This window comes from Mustela lutreola, chromosome 2 (genome assembly GCF_030435805.1).
Source record: "Mustela lutreola isolate mMusLut2 chromosome 2, mMusLut2.pri, whole genome shotgun sequence".
NCBI lineage: Eukaryota > Metazoa > Chordata > Mammalia > Carnivora > Mustelidae > Mustela > Mustela lutreola.
The window spans coordinates 207,644,756-207,666,956 of NC_081291.1; the positions used below are offsets into that span (position 1 = coordinate 207,644,756).

Sequence of the window (22,201 nt, forward strand, 5' to 3'; positions counted from 1 at the left end):
TCCTGACAAATAACATTAAAAAAATTACAATATAAAAATAACATATTTAATAAAATAAAATTCAATATTTAATAAATGTTTGCTATAACAGAGATTTAAACTAATGTCTTAAAATATTAGAACTTATTTTCTCTCTCTTCTATCTGTTATGGAATAAGTATACCAAGATCTTAAAGGATGGCACTCCTATGTCAGGGTCTACATTCCTTTCCTTCCCCACTTGGACCTGAACTACTTTTGCATTCCAGCGCAAGTATGTGTACTGAAGTTGTAGTTATCACCTCTACTCATATACCATTGGCTGTAAGTTAGTCACATGGTCACACATGTGCAAAGAAGGCTGGGAGATGTAGTGTTTATCCTGGGCAGATAATGTGCTATATGAAAATTACATTACTATAGAAAAAGAGAGATCGGATATTAGAAGACAATTGGTGGTTTCTGGCACACCAGTCCTATTTAATTACGATATTTTATTGTTCTTCCAGCTCAAACATTCTGAAATCATAAATGGGTTTAGAACTCACTTCTAGTAACTCACCCCTACAATACAAAAAAGTTTCTATTCAGCTGCTGTGCTTATTTAACTGAATTACATGCAAATTATCACTTTTAATCATCAACATCCTAAAATGCACTTATGAGACCCACTGGTAAATGCAGAGCACTTAGAAAACTGAAAACCTACACTGACCAGGATTTATGAATTACAGGTTAAAACAGAAATCACCAAGTAAGATTTATGCCTGATCAAATTATAGATTTTAGCATACTGACTCATAAATCAGTCCCTTGAATCCCAAGGGCAATAAAAGGATTTATAAATCAAAACTTATTTAGGATTTATTAGCTGAATGTCTACCATAAGAATGCAATGTTTATAAATCTTTTTTGACTTAGAGAACTAACTTTATAAGCTCTTTGTAGTCAGAGTCCTTTAATGACACTTTTGATGGGTATATATTGTGATGTATGCTGGAGTCACTGATTAATGACAGTGTCTAACGGAAAGATCATTTTATTAAAATTGCTTAACATTTAAATATACTTTGAAGGTTAATCTTATAATCAAACATAGCATCTATTTATATATTTTTAATATTAATATTATAGAGATATGGTTTACATAGAAAATAAAATAAATAATTTGAGTTAAAAAATGACATGAAAATAATTTAGCTAAATGGCAAAACCATTCAGAACACATTAAATGTTTCAGAAAACATTTAAAACAACAGTTCTGTACTATAAATCCTGGTCTGTGTTTAATTCCGAATTTGGCAAATAATTCTATGTTAAAATTGTTGATTTTATTACAGGAAAGAAATTTATACTATTTCAAAATATTTTACTATTTTCTTATTTCTGTTCTGTTTTCTCATTTATCACATCATGTTTAGGGTTTCCAGATTTGCCTTCCACCTGGTAAAATGATATTCTTTTAAAATATTCACATAGCTGGAGCACCTGGGTGGCTCAGTCAGTTAAGCTTCCAACTCTTAATTTCAGCTCAGGTCATGATCTCCAGGGTCATGAGATTGAGCTCAGTGTTGGGCTCCCTTAGCGCAGTCTGCTTGTTCTTCTCCTGCTGCTCCTCCCCATGCTTGCCCTCTCTCTTGCTCTGTCTCCAATGAATAAATAAATAAAATCTTTAAAAAAATTAAAAATGCATTCACATAGATGATTTCTGCATTTGGTTTTATTTCTTTGCCCAAATATCACATTCCCAGGGCGCCTTATCTGTTCATTCCCAACTATCTAATGTAAAGTATCACCCAAATCACTCTCCATTATGCTCATTCATTTATTCATTCATTTATTCATTGAAAGATACCAAGAAGCAACTGAAAGTGTAATTGCAGGGTAGCAAAGTTAATGAGTGATAACATGCAAAGAGTTGCAGGGTGTAGTTTCCACTGTCTGGTTAACTCAATATTCTTAATGAAGTTAAAGATGGTTTACCTTATCCACTTTTCAATAATGAATTCTTAAACAGATAATTGAAAGTACTTAAATAGGTGCAGACATTAGGTGTTTTCTTAGGTTGGACATGGCCCTTGCTACCTTCAGATATTAGAGATTTTTAAAACAGTCAAAATATTGGGGTGCCTAGGAGGCTCAGTGGGTTAAAGCCTCGGCCTTTGGCTCAGGTCATGATCCCAGGGTCCTGGGATCGAGCCCTGCTTCGGGCTCTCTGTGAGGCAGGGAGCCTGCTTCCTCCTCTCTCTCTGTCTACCTATCTGCCTACTTGTGATCTCTGTCTGTCAAATAAATAAATAAATAATCTTAAAAAAAAAAACAGTCAAAATATCTTACTTTGCAAGTGTTACAAAATGTACCCTCTTAGATGCAATGAAAGTGCCCATGCAATAAAAATAAAGCTTCACTAATGCCACAATAGATTCTTTGGAGCTTAGAGAGAGGTGGGTACATCAGCCATGATAATGGATGCTCTGGAAAAAAGTTGCCCAGCTCAAGGAGGAAGCTCACTGTGGCTGGAGGCTGTCTCAGAGGATATTAAAAAGGCACAAAAACAATCAGGAAGAAATGCCAGCTTCCCAGCACTGAGACAACGCAGATGGCAGTGCAATCTGCCAGAAGTGGAGAGCTGAGCAAGGCTGAGGGTACGTTTTTCTGATTAGGGAGCCCCGAACACAGCTATTTATTTTAATGTTTCTTAAAATTGAGCAAGAAAGGGTCTAGCCTGGACAGCAATTAAGCTAAGGGTTTTATCCTTTCCTGGGGAAGACTGCACTTATATTCCCACTTTTTGGATTCCCTTTGACAAGGAAAAATGTTTGAACCAACACAGCTTCTATTCCCCGTTTTGCCCATCGTTTATGAGATAACTGATAGTTACGGAGAATAGATGGTAGCTAGAAATTACTGAGCCCTAGCTGTTGTTCTCAGTGGTTCATAAATTAATACTAATTTATTCTTTGTAGCCACCCATGGGCCAGGTTCTAATGTAATCACCATTTTACAACCCTATTTTTGGTAGAGGTAAAAGATTTATAAATATGACTGTTGTGGACCTAGAAGTCTAAGAAGGCATTGATTATCCCTCTATTCAATTACTTTGATCAAACACCAACGAATTTTTATAGCCTTTTTTTCACTCCTCCTGAATGTATCTTGTATAGTGATTTAAAACAAGTCTTTATGTAAGTTTATAGAAAGGTAATGAAGTTACAGTTCATTCCATGGCAGTTTTATTCTATGCCTTAATTTGATAACTAAACAGGGTAACAGGAACCCAAAATGGAATGTATTTTGGTATAGTTAGTTGAGACCATTGTAGTCCAAAGGCTATTAAAAGTACAGGTTTCTGGCTTCCATTTTGGACCTACTGAACCTGAATTTCTTGATAGGTCCTGGGGAAATGTATTTTTAGCAAGCACTCTCAGGTGATTCTCATGCATACTCAAGTTTAGGAATCTCTAATTTAAACTATTGTAAATGCTGGAAAACCTCTCCTTTCCTATGAACAGACAAAATTAATGTCTGGTGTTTACAACTGTAAGACATTGAAAAGCTTGGATGTGATTTAAGAAACAAAAAAATATGTTTCAGTTTCTTTTATGCTAATATAGTCTTAAAAGTGTTATTTGAAATAAATGATGCAGTACTGGAAAAAAAAGGACCTATGAAGTTTTGCAGATCTTTAAATCATGCTATCGATTAATTGAAACACCTGCGGTTAGTCTTCCTAATAGCATAATCTAAAAAGCGAACAGATTTTGCTGGCTTTGGATAAATCGTTCCAGGACAAGCTCTTTTCCCTCATGAACTACATTCTTTCTGCATCAGGAAAGGAACGAATTTTAGGGTCTTGCAGTTCTTTGTGAGCTCTCCTTTCTCATAAATATTTAGATTAGAAGGAAAAAGCCAAGATGATTCTTTTAAATAGTTTAATGATTTTTTTTTTTTTTTAAATGCATGAACCTAGCTGGGAAAGCCTGCCAGTGATTCAAGTCTTGGTTTTAATATTATATTCTTTTCCCTTCTAAAGTTCTCTTCCACATTTCATGAAATAATATATTTCCCTTAATAAACACAAGTTGAAATTTATTATTTTAGTCAGTTTTATCACAAAATGTAATTACCGACACAATTTTCTGTTGTTTTTATCTTTGTCTTCGTTCTGTGTCACTTCAAAGACGCACTCCTCATCCATTCTGCTAAATTAATATTTCTACCATCACTACAACAGGTTTTTGGTGCACTAAAAAAAAAAAAAGCCTATGTGTGGGCCATCCACTTAAATATCTCATTTCCTAGTTGAGGTATTTATACATAAAAATGCCAGGGATTGCCAAGTTGTAGATTGTTTTAGAAGTAGAATAAACCTAAACTTCCATGGTATTACCTGCAATTCACTGACATGACTCATAATTAAAAATGAAGAAAAAAAATGGAAAGTGCAAATAATTTTATTTAACTCTCTATGTAAGTCAATATGCACACATACTGTTCTTCTGTTGTAAGATGTTTCAACAAACAAAATTAGCTTTTGTATTTGCTCTTCATAGAAAGGAAACATTAAAATTTTGGGAATTTCTCCTTTTGATTGTTTTGTGTTCTTGCTTGACTGACCCTTTAGTATTAGTCAATAACATTTTTCATCTCTGGTAATATTTTCTGCTCTGGACTTTACTTTGTCTTATATTAGTGTAGACACTCTAGCTTTCTTTTGGTTAATGTTTGTATGATATATTTTTTTTTCTATCCTTTTACTTTTTTTTCTTTTCATGACTTGATAGCTCATTTTCTTCCTCTGTCCCCAGCTTTATTAAGATATAATTAATTAGAAATTATGTATATTTAAGGTATAGGACTTGATTATTCAATATACACATGCATTGTAAAATAATCATGACCATCAAGGTAATCAACATACCCATCATCTCACAGTTACCTCTTTCTTTTGTGTGTGCTGAGAAAAATTTAAGATCTCTACTCTTAGCAAATTTCAATTACACAATATTGTATTGCTAACTAGAGTCACATGGTTTCACATTAAATCCCCAGAGCTTATGCATCTTATATAATTGTACTTCTTTGTACCAATATCTCCCCATTTTTTTCTTCCTCTCATACTTTAACCTACCAATGTCATTGTAGTTGACATGAGTATCACGTGGATAAGAAAAATTTCTGTCAGTTAAAAACAATCAATTCTCTGTCCTATAGTTGATGCATTTTGACCACGAATGTAATTACTGCTATGTTTGGTCTATCATTTATTATTTATTTTCTGTTTGTTTCCTTTGTGTTTCATTCCTTCAATTCATTCCCCTTACCTGCCTTACTTCAACTATATTGTACTGTAGGTTTTGCGGGGGTTTTTTTTGGGTGCTTGTATATTGGTTTTTGCTTTTCCTTTTGGTGAGTGCCCTAAGGATTACAGAACACATATTTTTCATCATTATGGAGAATCACTTTAATACTTTAGTTAGAAAGCAGAACTTCGTTGTCTTAGAGGTCTCTTTACTCTCTCCCCTTTATGGAATGGTTGTGTTATGTATCATGTTTACTCCCACTGAATACCCTAACATACAATTTATATGTTCCTATAGCCAACATTATAACCTATTTTAAATAACTCAAAAGGGGAAAAATGAGCTACTAATTAACCCAAGTCCATGCCAGTTTTGTACTCTTCTTTCCTTCCTGATATTTCAGATTTTCCTTTGGCGTCATTTGCCTTCTCTGTGAAGAACTTCCTTTAAAAATCCTTTTAGACCGAGTCTGCTTGCTAAATATTTTCTTAGTTGTTTGTTGTTGTTGTTGTTGTTGTTTGTTTTAATTTGAGAATGTCTTTATTTCACTGTTACTCCTAAAGGATATTTTTGCTGGTTACAGCAGCCTGGATTTCCCATTTTTTTCTTTCATCACATAAACAATGTGCCACTTCTCTGTCTTCCATGGTTTCTGATGACAAATGTGGACTCATTCAGATCATAGCTCCTCAATAGGTAATCTGTTGCTTATTTTTAGCTGTTTTCAGGATTTTTTCTTTAGTTCTCAATAGTTTGATTATTATGTGTCTGAGTATGGATTTCTTTAAGTTATACCTTCGGGGAGTTTATTGAACTTCTTGCATTTGGTTTCTCTCTTTTGCCAAATTTGGAAAGTTTTAAGCAATCAGTTTCTCCTCTCTTCTGGAGCTCTGTGACATCAATGCTGGACTTTTCCGTAAGACCCTGTCCATCCTTCTTCCTCCTCCTCCTCCTCTTCTCCTCTTCTCAATATTTTTTCTTTCTCTTGTTCAGATTGAATATAATCTCTATTCCAAGTTCACTCATTCTTTTTTTCCATTCTGCTATTGAGTCCATCCAGCAAATGTTTTAAAGCTTAGCTACTGTATTTATCATTCTGAAATTTGTTTAGTTCTTCTTGTTGTCTGTTTCTTTTTTTCTATTTTGGTCTTTTCTTTGGTTCAAGTAGTACCTGCCCTTACTTCTGAGGTCATTTTTCATAATAGCTGCTTTAGAAGCTCCATGAGATAATTCCAACATCTCTATTGCTTGGTGATTGTATTTGCCTTTTGAGTTGAGATTCTTTTTGTTTTTGTTTTTGTTTGTATGCTGGATGATTTTGAATTGTATCCTGGGCTTTGAGTATTAAGTTATGAAGTTTTTGTTTAAATGGATGAAAAATTTTGAGATTTTTGTATTAGCAGGCAATGAATCAGGTTCAATTTAGACCACAAGTTCCAGTCAGTTCCATTTTCAGAGCCTTTACAGTCAGGTTTAGATCTGAGCCATGTGTATACCACCCAAACTGCCAAACCGGGAAAAGGATAGCTGCCTAACCTATATTCAGTTCTCAAATTCTATGTATACTCTTTAGGGTTGGATCCATGCACGTGCAACGTGAGGTGAGCCCAGGAATTCACAACAAACCTTAGGGTCACTTTTTTGAGTTCTTCTATCTTGAAGATTTCACTAGCTCTTTCTCTCTTTCTTTCTTTTTCTTTCTCTCTCTCTCTCTCTCTTTCTTTCTTTCTGGTAATGCTTCATGTATTTGCATGACATCCTTGTGCAGGGGCCATGTTAATCTTCTCTATATCATTCCAATTTTAGTATATGTGCTGCTGAAGTGAGTACAAAGATCTCACTGGTACTTTCTGGTTCCATGGAGCAACACTCCTGGTTCTCTGGTCAGAAAAAAATAGGCTTTATTTACTTTATTCACTCTGTTCTTTGCATACTTCAAAAATGGGCTCATATCCAGGGTTGAATACTAGGAGGACAAAGGCAGAAAAAACACAGTGGGGATTCACCCCATCCTTCTGGCATTACATCATTCTGATAAGTAAGGAAGATTACCTAGTCTCAGAATTTTAAGCTTCTGTCATTGTCAATGCCACTGCTGCGGCAACCAAAAAAGCTAGCTACACAAGAGAACAGAGAAGAGAAAAAAATACCGGGGTATTTTCCCCACTGTCTTTCATCATGAAAAGACTGTGCTTATTTAGCTAGAGCTGGAGGGATTCCCCTGTATCTCTCTGTGTTCATATTCTGAAGCCTACTTATGTGTTTTGGGCTACGTTTAGTCCAGAGTGGATAAACAGAGGGAAAAAACACTGGCAAACTCTTGGCTAGTTAGGCAGTATTTTGAATTTTGGTCTTGTTCCCCAGTCCGCTAGCTACTGTTTATTTTCCGTATACCCGAAATAACTGCTCATGCATTCCACCCAAGTTCTATAGCTGCATTCAGTGGGAGGCAGAGAGAGGAGCATACTTTCTCTTTTCTTACCCAGAACTGAATCCAATCCTCGTGATGAAAGGTAATGAGACAAAAACTATTTTGCCACAAATACTAAGCAAAATATATAGCATGTACAATAGGCTGGCTGTTTTTTTTTTTTTTTTTTTTTTTTTTTTTTATTTTTTATTTTTTATAAACATGGAGGCTTAAGTGGGTAGAAGAATAAATAGGCTGGCTGTTTAAGAGCAACAGACTGAGTATAAAGAAATTCATTTTAGAATCGATAGACCTCAGTGAATCCTTGCTATGATCAATGACTTTTTGTTTAGCATGCCATCTGGCATTTATTCATTACCACTGAAAATATTTTCAATCTGGTGATTGTTGCAAAATGTAGGTTATGTATAATATCATCAGAGTCAAGTCACTGCCTTTTTTATTCTTGTCTTATAAGCACTGACTTACATTGAAAGAACTGCTGATTAAGATATTTTTTTAAAAAGCCTAATCAGAGCATTTCTAAACTTTTACATGCAAAGGCACACTCCAATCTATAGAGTACTGTGATCACTCTGTTGAAATGGCCAGCAGTTAGAACACTGCTTTGTGCCTTAATTACTGACATATCATCAATGGAGATGCACCAGCCTTACGTAAAATATATATTTCTACAAAGTTGTAAATAAAATAAATTTTGAAAGGTGAATTACTTGGAGCTCTATAATGAATCATTTAGTAAAGCAAATCATTGCCCCCGTGATATTTGCTATTACATGTGTGATTTTTTTAATGAATCAGGTTTATATACTTTTATTTAGATTGTTTAGCCCATTTTTTCTTTTGTTTCTCTAATTCATAGGTCAACCTAGGGCAACATGGCAGATTTGTCTATTTAATGCACATGACTTTCAGGGCTGTAATTTGCTTTTAACATTTGGTGGACAGCAGAACACAGTACTTAATTAGCTGCTTTTGCAGTTTTTATACTGCAATCACATTTGATTAAAAAGGTTGTTTATTTCACTCAAGGCTGAGGGTGCTCTCCTGAGGAGAGAAGCCTATGTTTTGGCCTGGTGGACCAGTGGGCGCTCTGCACCCAAAGTAGCATTTACTCTGCTGGTCCGTCATGGATTTCTGAACGACCTTGGAGAAGTCACTTTGCTCCCCCACCTGTTTCCTCTTTTCCAAAGCTCCAGACATTTTCAAAGCCCAGTGCTTTCATTAACAACAGGAAAAATGTTCAGAGCCCTTCTAAATGCTTTTATGAGCAAATATATTCTTTTTTAAAGACTTTAAAAAAATTTTTTTTAAAAAGATTTTATTTATTTGACAGACTGAGATCACAAGTAGGCAGAGAGGCAGGCAGAAAGAGAGGAGGAAGCAGGCTCCCTGATAAGCAGAGAGCCCAATGTGGGGTTCGATCACAGGACCCTCGGATCATGACCTGAGCCGAAGGCAGAGGCTTTAACCCACAGATCCACCAAGGCGCCCCGCAAATATATTCTTTAATCAAATTCCGAGAGGTAAGCAAGAAGTTACTACTGTTCCCTTTTTACAAATTAATAAACTGGGGCTCAGTGATATTAGCAGAACAGAGTTTACACAGCATAAAAGAAAAAAAATCAAATGCATTTTTAGTGAATCCAAACATTCTTGGTTTTTCTTCTATGACTTCTATCGCTAAGACTACTATTGATTAATAAAAGAATGACAAAGAATTGTTTTTGTTTAATTCCACCTGGTCAAGGGCAAAGAGGTCTATTTACTTAATGTAAAGATGGGTATTGTTTGAGACTGCAATCGCCATTTACTTGATAAATTTAAATTCAAATATATCTCTATGTATAACACTTTGGAGGTTGATCTATTATTCCTGGTGTCTGAGAGGAAAAATGTATTAACACTGTGCAGGTGAGAGGAAAAATGTATTAACACTGTGCAGGTGGTCATTTGCAACCACAGGTAGCATTTAGTTTTTGCAAAATGCAGCATAGGAAGACAGAGTTCTGCTCACCTTTTTAACAGCATGAACTCATACAAAGTATGTTTGAAGTAATTTGTCATGTTTTTCTCTATTTTTGGCAGATTTGTGCAGAAGCATAAAAAAAGCATTCTTCCTGTTACCTGTAAGATAGATCTTATTCCTTTTTCCTTAAAAATGAATGTGGAAACTCTAAATTCCATTGGTCTCTGAGTTACTGTGGGTTAAATAGCCAAGGCTTTTACCCATGGCACATTCAGATGGAATCCTATTACACTTTATGAGGTTATTATTAGCCTCTGAAATTTTCATTAGTTATGGGTGTGTTCATCCTAACGTTTGGTAGTTGGGAGACAGCTGAAAGACATTGTGTTCTGGTCGGTAGCTGCCCCCCAGAGTTCTCCCAATAGGATGCAATAAAAATCACTGTGCATGCATAATTCTTCCCTCCTCAATTTTGTCAACAAAACATTTTATCGCCAAAAATTATGCAAGTGAGAGCTACACAGGAGGCCATTCCCTTAATAATCACAGGCTGGCGAATCACACGGCATCACTGAAGGAGCACGGTCACTCCAGAAATGCGACAAGAGGTTAAATCATTATAATCAAATCGGTCTTTGAAGTCTTATCCCTCTCATCTGATTATAATTTATCCTAAACTGTGTGATTGGAAAGTGATGACTGGCTACACAGAAACCATGACATCAATGATCCCTGATTTATACTCCCTGAAAAGACAGTCTCTGAAATCTACAGCAATTTCCAATTATGATTTGATTTATGTAAGCAAATATTTACCCAGGTGATAACATATTTAGGGAGAACCCACAAAATCTCAGGTTTTTCATGAGTAAATGGAGGATTGACCTGCATTTGAATAGTCTGTTCTGGATCACACAGTTGGTTCCGCCCTGTGCTTTCCATGCTCACTTGTCACACTGGCTTCCTGTCCTCGCAGGGTCTAGAGCACGGAAGGGCGGACAAATAATTTAGGAATTGGGATAAACTGATAAATAATAACAGAGTAGAAAAAGCATCATGTTACGGCAGCGTAAGGGAGGGAATTCAATCCAGATATTGAGAGCAAAAAAGGGCTTCCCCCAAAATATGGTGTTTAGATCTTCATAAAGTCTTACAGCCATGAATAGTTTCTTTTCATCCCTTTGGAAATCTTCAGATCTTCCAGAGCCCGTGGAGAGTGGGAGAAAGAAGTCAAACACACAATTTTAAGTGCCAGCTCATTACATGGTAGCCGTATAAAATTAGACAAATTACTTAGCTCTGGGCCTTAACTTTCTCATCTGCACAGACAAGAATAATAATACCTTGGCCATGAGAGCTATTCTGAAGATTAATAAACTAATATATTTTTAAGCACATGGAACAGGAAACCCATTAAATAAAGGGTCATTCCTTTCATTCTGATAATACTTGCCACCACGAAACAATGCCCAACTCTTAACAACGTCAAACTCGGATTGCTATCCAATGAAGGTAGTCCCTAAAATCTGGGATATAGGACCAGATGGAGTGGATCCAGTTTGGGCATGATCCAAGTAAATAAAGATGGATCAGTACATAAATTGCTTTGTTCTGAATGAACTGAAATGCCATGCACCCTATCTTTTAGATGATATAAAACACAAAAAGCACATAGAAGAAAATAAAGGCTTTTACTGTCCACACCACAGGAGGTATACTCAGGCTGATGAGTAAAGAACAGATCCATTTCCATAGAGGTGCAGAAATTTTGAAGGGATAGAAAATACTTTATGGGCGGCTGAAATAAATGTAGAACACTTTTCAAAAGGCTGATTAAATATAGAAAGGGAAGAAATCACAGTGTCTTTCTGAATTCCCCTGGGGCTCTGCAGTTGGCTGGCTGTTCTCTTTTATACACCTCTCTTGTACACCTTTTTCAACAGGGCCCTCTAGGCTTTGTACTCTCAAATCCATCTGTGAGTGCTCCAGGCTTCCCACTGAGTTCAGATTAGTACATTTCACCAGTTGACGGCCCACTGAACTTAGCCTATAGGCTATGAAGCCTATTACCACTGCTTCCCTGCTTCTCCGCCACTCAACATAATTAAAAGTGGAATTAATTCCCCTTTCCGAACCTTCTTGAGTATTTCTCAGTATATATTTCTCATCCACCCAATCATTCAAAGGGAAAGCTCCAGAATTAAATTTGGGCTTGTTCCTTTCTTTCAGTCCCGATTGCTAGCTCCACATTCCATCAGTTCGCAAATCCTGATCTCTCCTCTCATTTCATGGCATAGAACACGGCATTGTCACGTAGGATCAACCTTGCCCACCCAGTGTGCTTGGAGGATGGGCCGCCTCAGCATCCCTGGGAGTTTGTTCAAACTGCAGAATTTCAGATCCCACCCCACACCTACCAAACCAGAAGGTGTATGTTAACAAGAGGCTTTGATACTTACAAGAAGAAATATGCATTTGGTCTTCATTCTATTTCTGACACAGAGCTCCTACAATCCTTGAATTTTCCTAAAGGTGTCTTTTGTTAATGTTAATGAGGTGACTTTCAGAAAGCATCTGAGGATGGGAGCTGATTGCTCAAGGAACCAATCCTATGATTAGAGGGTTAGAACTTTCAGTCCTATCCACCAGCTTCTGGGGCTGGAGATTGTGTTCAATCTTGTCTGTGTCATGAGGCTTCCATTAAACCCCAAAAGGAGTTTGGAGAGCTTCCAGTTGTGGACATGCAGAGATTGGGGAGAGTGGAGTATTAGGGGGACATGGATGCGCTGAACCCTTTCCTGCTGCCTTGCCCTGGGCATTTCTTCCATCTGGCTCTTCCTGAGTTCTATCTTTTTACAATAAAGTAAGTAAAATGTATCTCTGGGTTCTGTGAACCACTTGAGCAAATTATTCAAACCCGAGGAGGGGGTCATTGGAACCTCCAAGCTATGCCTGGTTGGTCAGAAGCAAAGGTGACAACCTGTACTGGCCATTGATGGCTGAAGTGGAAGGGGGTCTTGGAGGACTGAGGCCTTCACCTGTGGGATCCAATGCTGCTTCCGTATCGACAGGGTCAGAACTGAGTTAACTGCATGGTGGCGTTGGAAAACCCACACAATGGAACTGGTCTCAGAATCATAGGTGTCTTGGTGACTCCATTCCTGCTATCATCAGACTTCCATTGCTTCTTTCTATTTTACTGAAAGGTTTTCAAATACATAAGAATTACAGATAAGGATATAAAACACCTGCATTCTTCCCACCCAGATTCATTCCATGTTAATAATGTATGTTTGCTTCAGTTGCTTAATATTTTCAGTGATAAAAGAGTCGAGTTGAAGGTCCCCTCCCTCTTCTCCCTATTGAGCAACTTGTCCCAGTTTGCCAAGGACTGTTCCTATTGTAGCGGTGAAAATTCTGCATTCTAGGAAATCTTTCAGTTCTGGGAAATCCTAAAATTCATGTGTACCTTTCTCTCCCCCAGATAATTACACACTTACCGCATGCCCATTATTTCCAGTAATACAAAGAATTATTTTACGTGTTTAACTCTACACGAATAGTACCATGTTTTGCACATTCTGTTCCTGTGAACTCTTTCCCACACAGCATTACCAGTTTTGAGACTTACTATAAGGATACATTACCATGCACTGATTTATTATCATTGATGTATCCCATTTCATTGTATGAACATACTCTATCCATTTTCTTCTGATGGAAATTTTGGTTAATTCCAATGTTTTGCCAGTTTAACGTGTCCACCAATATGATAAATATCACCTTTTGCAGATCTGGGAGTTTTGTAGGGAATATATGTGGAAGAGGAATTGCTAAACCCCAACATGTGCCCGTCTTCCTCTTGACTGCACGTGGTCAAATTGCTCCCCAAGTATTGGCAACAGTTTCTGTTCTTCCACGGGCAGTGTGAGTCCCTTCACCTTGCTCACATGGCTCAATACCTTCTGATTTAAGAGCACTGATAGCCCGACAAGTACAAGATAGTATTTCAGGTCCCTGCTTAATGAGCCAGGTGGAGCATATTCCATGTTTACTGCCCTTTCACTTTTCTGTTCTATTACTTTTTTTGTGTACACACATGGCCCATTTTCCTATTGAGCATTCTGGTTATTAATCTTTTGTGAGTCATATGAACCGCAAGTATCTTCTCCAAGTGAGAGATTTGCCTATGCTTTGTCTATGGAATTCTGTTGTCTTGTATATTAAATTTTTTCAATGGAGATATAATTCATATACATAAAACTCACCACTTAAAAGTATATGGTTCATGGGGTTGGAGATGGATGAGACAGATAAAGGGGATTGAGAGATATGAACTTCCACTTACAAAATAAATAAGTCATGGAGATAAAAATGTTTGTTAAAAAGTATACAGCGTATCGGTTTTTAGTTTTAGCAGTTTTATTTGTGCTTTTCTCTCTCTCTCGTTTTTTAAAGATTTTATATATTGACAGAGAGTGAGCTGGAAACAAAGAGCAAGCACAAGTAGGAGGAATGGCAGGCCAGAGAGAAGCAGGTTCCCCACTGAGGAGGAGCCTGATGTGGGGCTTGATCCAAGAATCCTGGGATCATGACCTGAGCCAAAGGCAGCTGCTTAATCGACTGAGCACCCAGGCACCCTTGTGTTTTCTCTTTTATTTTAGAAATCTTTCCTATCCTGATACCATAATGTCATTCTCTCTCTTTTTAAAAAACTGTGAACGTTTGCTTCTTGGGTTTAATTAATCCAGTAGGAATAGGCCTTGGGTGTGGTGTGATGAAGTGATTGAGTTTAATGTTTACCCATATGGATAGCTAATGCACCGTTTATTAAATAATCTATCCACCTCCACTGGTTTGTAATGCCATCTGCTATCTATCAAATTCCCATATATACATGAGTCAATTTCTAAGTTCTATATTCTATTGGTTTATCTGTGAACCAATATCACATGATTTATTTTCTATAACTTTATAATAAATCTTGATGTCTCCAAGGCATGTCTCCTCACTTTGTTCTTTCTCATATCTGTCTTTTTTCCCCCCCTACTGTCCCACATAAACATTGGCTCAGACTGTCAAAGTCAACAAAAAAAATGACCCAAAAAATGGGTTTCAATTATAATTTCACTGAGTTTACATAGAGTTGAGGAAGAACTGACATATCCCAGTATTGGCATCCTTACTGTATTCCCATCTACAATTTGATAGATCTCTTAATTTCTTCAGGGGTCTCTTTCATCTGTTGAAATTTTTATATATTTGTATTACTCCATAAATGCCACACATATATTATTGCTGTATTTCTTACCAGGTATCTTACCTTTTTTGATGTTGTAAGTGAGATTTTTGTGCTATATAAATATTACATTGTCTGAACGTTGCTGATATATAGGATGCACTGAGTTTTGTGCAATGATCTTGCATGCCGCAGTCTTGGTGAGTTCTCATTCATTTTTATGGTCTGAGGAGTACGGGCAATCATATCATTTAAAAATAATAATGATTTGGCTCCTTATTTTCCAATTCTTTTTTTTATTTAAAGATTTTATTTATTTGACACAGAGAGAGAGAGAGAGATCACAAGTAGGCAGAGAGGCAGGCAGAAAGAGAGGAGGAAGCAGGCTCCCTGCTGAGCAGAGCCCGATGTGGGGCTCAATCCCAGGACCCTGAGATCATGACCTGAGCCGAAGGCAGCGGCTTAACCCACTAAGCCACCCAGGCACCCCTATTTTCCAATTCTTATCACGTCTTTTTAACTTATCTTGTTTGTTACACTGACCAGAACAGTAGGATGCTGAATAGAAGGGTTAGATGCTAGCTTACAGTTGCCTTTAAAGGGAAAGGTTATAATATTGTATCACTAAGTCTGGTGTTCGAGGTAGGTGTGGTTTTTGGTTTTTGTTCTTGTTGTTGTTGTTGAGATATTTATAAGATGAAGAATTTTCTTCCATATTCTTAGTTTGTTAAATGTTTTCTTTAACTCTAAATAAGCAATGAATTTTATCACTTGCTTTTCTTTTCAAGGTTAATCGTAGAATTACTCTCCTTTAAGAAGACTTCCTAGGACCCTAAAGTTGGACTAAAAGTGCCTTCTCTCTCCTTCCACCACATTTTGTGCTCTTCCTAGGAGATTACTCTACGCTCCCCAGGAGCTTATTAACAATTCAAGAACAACAGCCATGTTTGATTCACGGCTAAATCCCCCAGAATCTGGTGTAAAACATAGAATATCTGTATACATATTTATAGATATAATTTCCTGAGAACATATTCTAGAAACTTCATTCCTTTCTAAAAACAAATTATGCTTCTGACATTTAAGCTTAATTTACAAAGGCAATTATGATGAAATAGAATATAAATCTGACTGAAAAGAGTTTCAGATTTCTAGATGTTTATATTTGCTCTTAATAAAATAACCCATAAAATATAAATGGCTCCTGAGAAACACTGGCTTAATTTTTAAATTACACATAATTTGTTACTATATTTGAAAGCAAATTCATATTTGTTTTAACATTATATTAATTATTTATCTTTGTGTTATGATTAAAAAGAAGACCCCCCCCCACAAACTTCTATTTGCTCAGTAAGCACCTTGCAGAGTTGTTTTTCTAATATCTAAATACTAAGAATATTTTAAGTTGATTAATTTAAATAATGTTCTTACCAATACCAAAAACCTTTCAAAATGTTTTAGGTTCTAGTCAGTATTTGAAGAGCCTCATGTGTTTAATTCAGAATGCTCAGCTACTTAATGAGCATACAATTTCAAATGCCATTTGAAAATATGAAACTTTTCTCTTTTAACTTGGTTTTGCTTCCATGCATAACATGGGTCTAAAATCACAGTGGTGATATTTATTAGCCGTCCTTGTGAGAAACTGTGGGCAATCCATCTTTCACATTTCATTGAGAAGAAAAGAAACTTAACCCCACCAGGATCTCCATTATTAGTTCTTCCTTTTGATAATTTTTTCCTCATGGGGATTTCCTCATGAGTACCTCATGGTACTCTGAAATCCCTAGACAGAGCTGCACTTTACAGAGGCAAACTGGAAGAGCAAAAATCTATTTTTGAGTAAAAGGATTAAATCTTATATCTTGTTATCTGGCTCACTAGTCCAACCTAGGTATTATTGGGTTCATATTCAATATTGGGCTGTCCTTTTTTTCCTCATGTAGCAGTTTCTCTGCATTTCCAGTAAAGTCCTGTTTTTACTCTGTTGCATTACTGATTGTAATTAGGCACTAAGTCACCTCCTCTCTCCCCTTAAATTCTTTCAATTCTGAAGGGTACTCTACGACCACATCTTCGTGCTGGATCCTCTTTCTTGAGAATGTCAATTAAACTTCATCAACAGCAAGAATGGAAATATCCCTTTCCATATTCATCACAGATGTTTACTTTTCATGGCAAGAGTGGCTGGATGAAATATTTGAGAACCAATTTGATGAGAAATTATTTGCTTCTCGAATTGGCCTGGTCCTCACTTTCAAGCATAGTGAAGCTTTCAATCTTGAGTTAGTTACCCCTGAGATGAAAAATGCTAAAAATGGAGAAATAATTCCAAGGTCACATAATCTGTCATGTTCTAAATAGTGCAACGCTACAAAGTGTTTATTCCAAGTGCATTCTCTGTGGCATAAAGAAAATAATGTCCACTGGGCACCTTCTCACCTGCGTTCCTTGCCATAGCGATGTCTAAGAATGTGTCATTTCTATATAAAATGAACTATCTTATTTCCAGAAAAATAATGGATTATTTCGTTTCAGTTTTGATAAGTGTAGTCAGTAAAAGTACGTCTATCAATAAAAGTATGTGAAAATCAAAAGGACCTATCTTTTGTCTTCCCTACTTATTCATTTGCCATATTCAAAGTTTAACCTTCACTCTCTAGCAACGTTGAACGACTTGGGTTTTTCCAAACTGATCATTTCCTTTCTTCTATCTTTGCTTTTGTAACTGAGACTCTCTCTCTGGAATGCACCTCCCTTTCTTCACTGTCCATTTATGTAAATATCTACTCTTCCTTCAATATGCTGATCCAATGTCATGTTTATGAGACTTTCTCTAAACATTACTTTCTAAACACACACACACACACAAAGACATAGCTGTTTTCTGTCTTCTGGGCCCTCCTATGGCACTTCACAGATTAATTCATTGCTTTAGAATTATTTGTCTACACTTTCTTCTCTTATTAGGTAGTGAAATCTTAGAGATCAAGGTATACCATTTATTCATTTTTGGATCCCAGAATCTAGTTCAGTACTGTCATGGTAATTAATGGGCACACCATATGTATTTGTAAATAACAAGTTTGCATAGTATATGCTAATTTCTGTATAAGCATTCTTAAATTCTGGAAAATGGTGTTTTTTTTTTTTTTAAGATTTTATTTATTTATCAGAGAGAGGGAGGGGGAGAGAGCGAGCACAGGCAGACAGAATGGCAAGCAGAGGCAGAGGGAGAAGCAGGCTCCCTGCTGAGCAAGGAGCCTGATGTGGGACTCGATCCCAGGACGCTGGGATCATGACCTGAGCCGAAGGCAGCTGCTTAACCAACTGAGCCACCCAGGCGTCCCGAAAATGGTGTTTTTTTAATATTGAGCATATTATCTTTAACCATAATGAGCAAAAGTAAATATGCTATTTTATTTATTTATTTTTTTAAAAGATTTTATTTATTTATTTGACAGAGATTACAAGTAGGCAGAGAGGCAGGCAGAGAGAGAGAGAGGAGGAAGCAAGCTCTCCACAGAGCAGAGAGCCCGATGTGGGGCTTGATCCCAGGACCCTGGAATCATGACCTGAGCCGAAGGCAGAGGCTTTAACCCACTGAGCCACCCAGGCGCTCCTAAATATACTATTTAAATCAACTTATGTTAATTAGACTTATTATGATCATTTTGCAATATATACAAATACTGAATCATGATATTGTACCCCTGAAACGAATATAATGTTATATGCCAACTGTATTTCAATTAAAAAGTAGATATGCTGTTTTGTTTTTGTTTTTGTTTATAATTTTTTATTTTTTATAAACATATATTTTTATCCCCAGGGGTACAGGTCTGTGAATCACCAGGTTGATATGCTGTTTTAAAAGTTGAATTTTTAAAGTTTTTCATGAGGCATACGTAAAATTAAGAATCCCTAATTGAAAAAAGGAAAAAACATGTGGGGGGTGTACAATCTGAATTTATTTGCCAAAATTAAACCATATTTAGAATACAAAATGTCTACAAAGGAGGGACCTGAGTAAAATAAGCCTTTGCAACTAAAAGTTAGGTTGAAAAAAAAAAAATAAAAGGTAGGTTGAAAGTTAGCTCTTGTGATCTCTTTATAAAATGAGCTAATGTCCTTAATTTGTGGAACAGAAAGGTTGGTTGAAGTAAGCAGAGTTAAGGTCAGAACATCTCTACTCTGATCAATTTAGAAGGGCTTCAGCAATGAGGATTGACTGTACCTTACCTTACCGATTTGTGAACAGTCTAGAATGACCCAAATTGCATTTTGCACACTTTTACCGCTTTTACACAGAGCCAAGATAACTTCTATTTTGAAAACAAACAAAAATAGAAACCACATTATAAACAATTTATAAAATTAGTCATTTAGGATACGTAACATTCCATCATGTTTATTGCTCTCTTCCTTATTACTGTTCTAATAACTACAAAGATTTAATTTTCTGTTAAGATGATTAAAATGGTTTTAGTAAGATTGTGCCTGGATACTTGGAAGAGAGGAAGTGTAGTTTATGAGTTCCAAAATAGTAACATTTGAAAACATGTACATGAAAGAACTTCTGTAAGCATTCTTGGAATGACTTTTTCCCCTATCTACTCCCCCTCACCACAACTTAAAAAAACAACAACAACAAAAAAAAAACCATGGGTGGAGTTAAGAACTCTTTTCAAATCTTAAACAATAAGTGGAAATCCTGAAAATGTATTCTCCTTTATTCAGTGGGGAAAACACTTTAAAGCTTCTCTCTCTCTCTCTTTTTTTTTTCCTCCTAAGAATTGTTTAGCAAAGGATTTACTTAGTGGCTTCTATTTTGAACTGAAAATTCAGTTTTAACAGCCTGAAATATAATGCCATCTGTGTTTCTTCATCTCTCTTTTTCAAATGTAACAAGTACATGGCCCAAATAACCCAGATAAATACATCAATTCAACTGATTCCTTACTTTAACTAAGGGTACAATTAAAGAGGAGTAGAGTATGTGCCATAAAAATGTAAATGTGAGTGCAAATACAATATATACAAGGCGCACCTATATATTTAAATTTCTTAAGTTCTAATTAAGTAATTTTGTCTTCTCTGTGTATTTACCAGGGTAGAGGTAGCTATGAGTTGAGAAATAAGGGCACAACATATACCATGGTGGACATTAGCAGATGAGACCAGGAGCCGGGGGACCAGAGAATCACAGATCCCTCTGAAGCCACTTTCCTCAAATCTATACCACCTACTCAGCCCACATATACATCAACTCAAAACAGCAATAGTTAGCATGTGGAATTCACTCAAAAATAAAACTGGGATTCAGTAATAATGTATTTTAAATGGCTTTAAAAGTGGGAAGTGATATACAAATGTGAAATACCATTATATATTTATATTCAGAATATTCTGAGCTGATTAGTTCCTATAAATAACATTCTGATTGATGTCTAATGTAAGAAAGGGACTTAATCCCTTTTCAACAAGATTCCCATGAGAAAAAATTTCAACATTTTATTTAGAGTTTATTTTGCATCAAAGAATGCTTAAAATTCCACTCATCAATCTTTATTACTGCCTGACATTTCTTATATAGCCATGATAGATTTCAAGACTATCCTGAAATATGATTCTTTATGGGCTTATTCAGAGAGACATGATCTCTAATATCAGCTCCAACTTTGATTCTTGAAAGTTTACTGGTGCCAGCTTTTCTATCCTCAGAATGGAGGATGAGTTATAAGCCCTATCAGTGGACATGTGCCTAAAATAGCCAGGAACACTTCCCTTCATGTCTAATCTTTCCTGTTTCTACTAATGCCTTCATGGGACAGGGGTTAAGCCACAACAGATCATCTCCCAAATCACCCTGATATCCACCTGAAAAATAAAAACCAAGGAGCTAGTCCAAGAGGCTAGACTCTTACTGTTCCTGGAAATCCATGGGTGATTTTTGACATTAAGAATTTTTGACATTAGAATTTGACATTAAGATTTTTGACATTAAGAATTTGGAAATTCTTAATCTTTCTAATTTTCTGATTGATTTCTAGATCTGTATACAAGAACTGAGACTTGTACACCCTTCAGACATACAACCCTGAAAGCAGTTCTTGCTTCTTCATTTCCCTTTCCCCAGAAGCAATTCCAAAATAAATTCATTCTTTTTTTTTTTTTTTTTTTGAGTGGAGTCCACACTCAGTGGGAAGCCCAACATGGGACTTGAACCCATGACACAAGATGTGGACCTAAACTGAGATCAACAGTCAGACACTTAATCAATCAACCGAGCCACCCAGGCATCCCTCCAAAATACATTCTTAATTTGTTTTGGGGAAATGCTCAACACATCCCAGGTGTATATGTTTCATTGATGTTTATAGTTGGCTACCCCTTTATACTGTTGATGGTCATTCTTGGGCTCTAAACTTTTTCCTGAAGTTGTTTAATATGCATTATGTAGAAAATTGACATTTTATATCCCAACTGTTTTTTTATTCATAATATCTCTTTTCCCTGGTATCTACTGAATGGTTAGACAAATATACGGCAAAATAAACTATCCATGGTTAAATGACCAATTCAACTTAAAAAACCTTCGGCAGACAGGTTTATAATATTAAAAAATGATCAACAATATGAATGCAGATGACTAAAACCATTAGTATTCTGGAACACAAATTGAGCAGTAAAAGAATACTTTTAAACTCCCTTCTAATAAAAGCAGCTGATTTTGCATATCAATTCGTACCTTTTGTCAATAATATAACACATGAGATAGTGATGAGCATTACTATCTCCATGAAGATTTTATGTCAATAATGACTCTCAAAATTTCTTGCCCCTACATATAACGTAGTATTTTGTGAAAACCCAACCAAGCCATGAAAGAGCATCAGTATTGCCAAATCTGACCAGTACTCACGAGAGGATATTCCCGATATAAGCATAGTAGGAGCAACAGTAAGGTGTGGTCCCATCACAGCAGTAAGATCTGCAGTCTTTCCCACACTGAGCAAGGCAATCCTCTGCAAGATAAACACCTCATAAGTCCTTTATGGTTCTGAAATCACAGCTTCATGAAAAAGTCTTCTATTTCACATCTCACTCAGTCAACGACCACTCTTCAGTGCGTTTAGATATTCATTTTATGTCATCAGAATTCTAAGACACGTGTAAGCATCAAAACTAGTCTTCCTTCCCTCCTGGCCATCAATCTAGAAGTCGCAAAGATCATTTGTTTTTGAATTTCCTGATCAAGCACCATAACTGGTAGT

At 36.2% G+C, this 22,201-nt stretch overlaps 1 protein-coding gene and 1 non-coding gene across 2 annotated transcripts in view; both read right to left on the bottom strand.

Moving 5' to 3' along the window:
• CYYR1 (cysteine and tyrosine rich 1) overlaps positions 1 to 22,201 on the bottom strand; it is a 111,620-nt gene that overhangs the window by 84,331 nt on the left and 5,088 nt on the right. The window contains exon 2 of the mRNA XM_059164529.1: positions 21,850 to 21,952. Within this exon, the coding sequence (XP_059020512.1) occupies positions 21,850 to 21,952 (103 nt within the window). The remainder of the gene's footprint in view (positions 1 to 21,849; positions 21,953 to 22,201) is intronic.
• LOC131826159 (U6 spliceosomal RNA) lies at positions 7,006 to 7,112 on the bottom strand. The gene has a single exon (XR_009351454.1). It is a non-coding gene; the product is annotated as a U6 spliceosomal RNA (small nuclear RNA).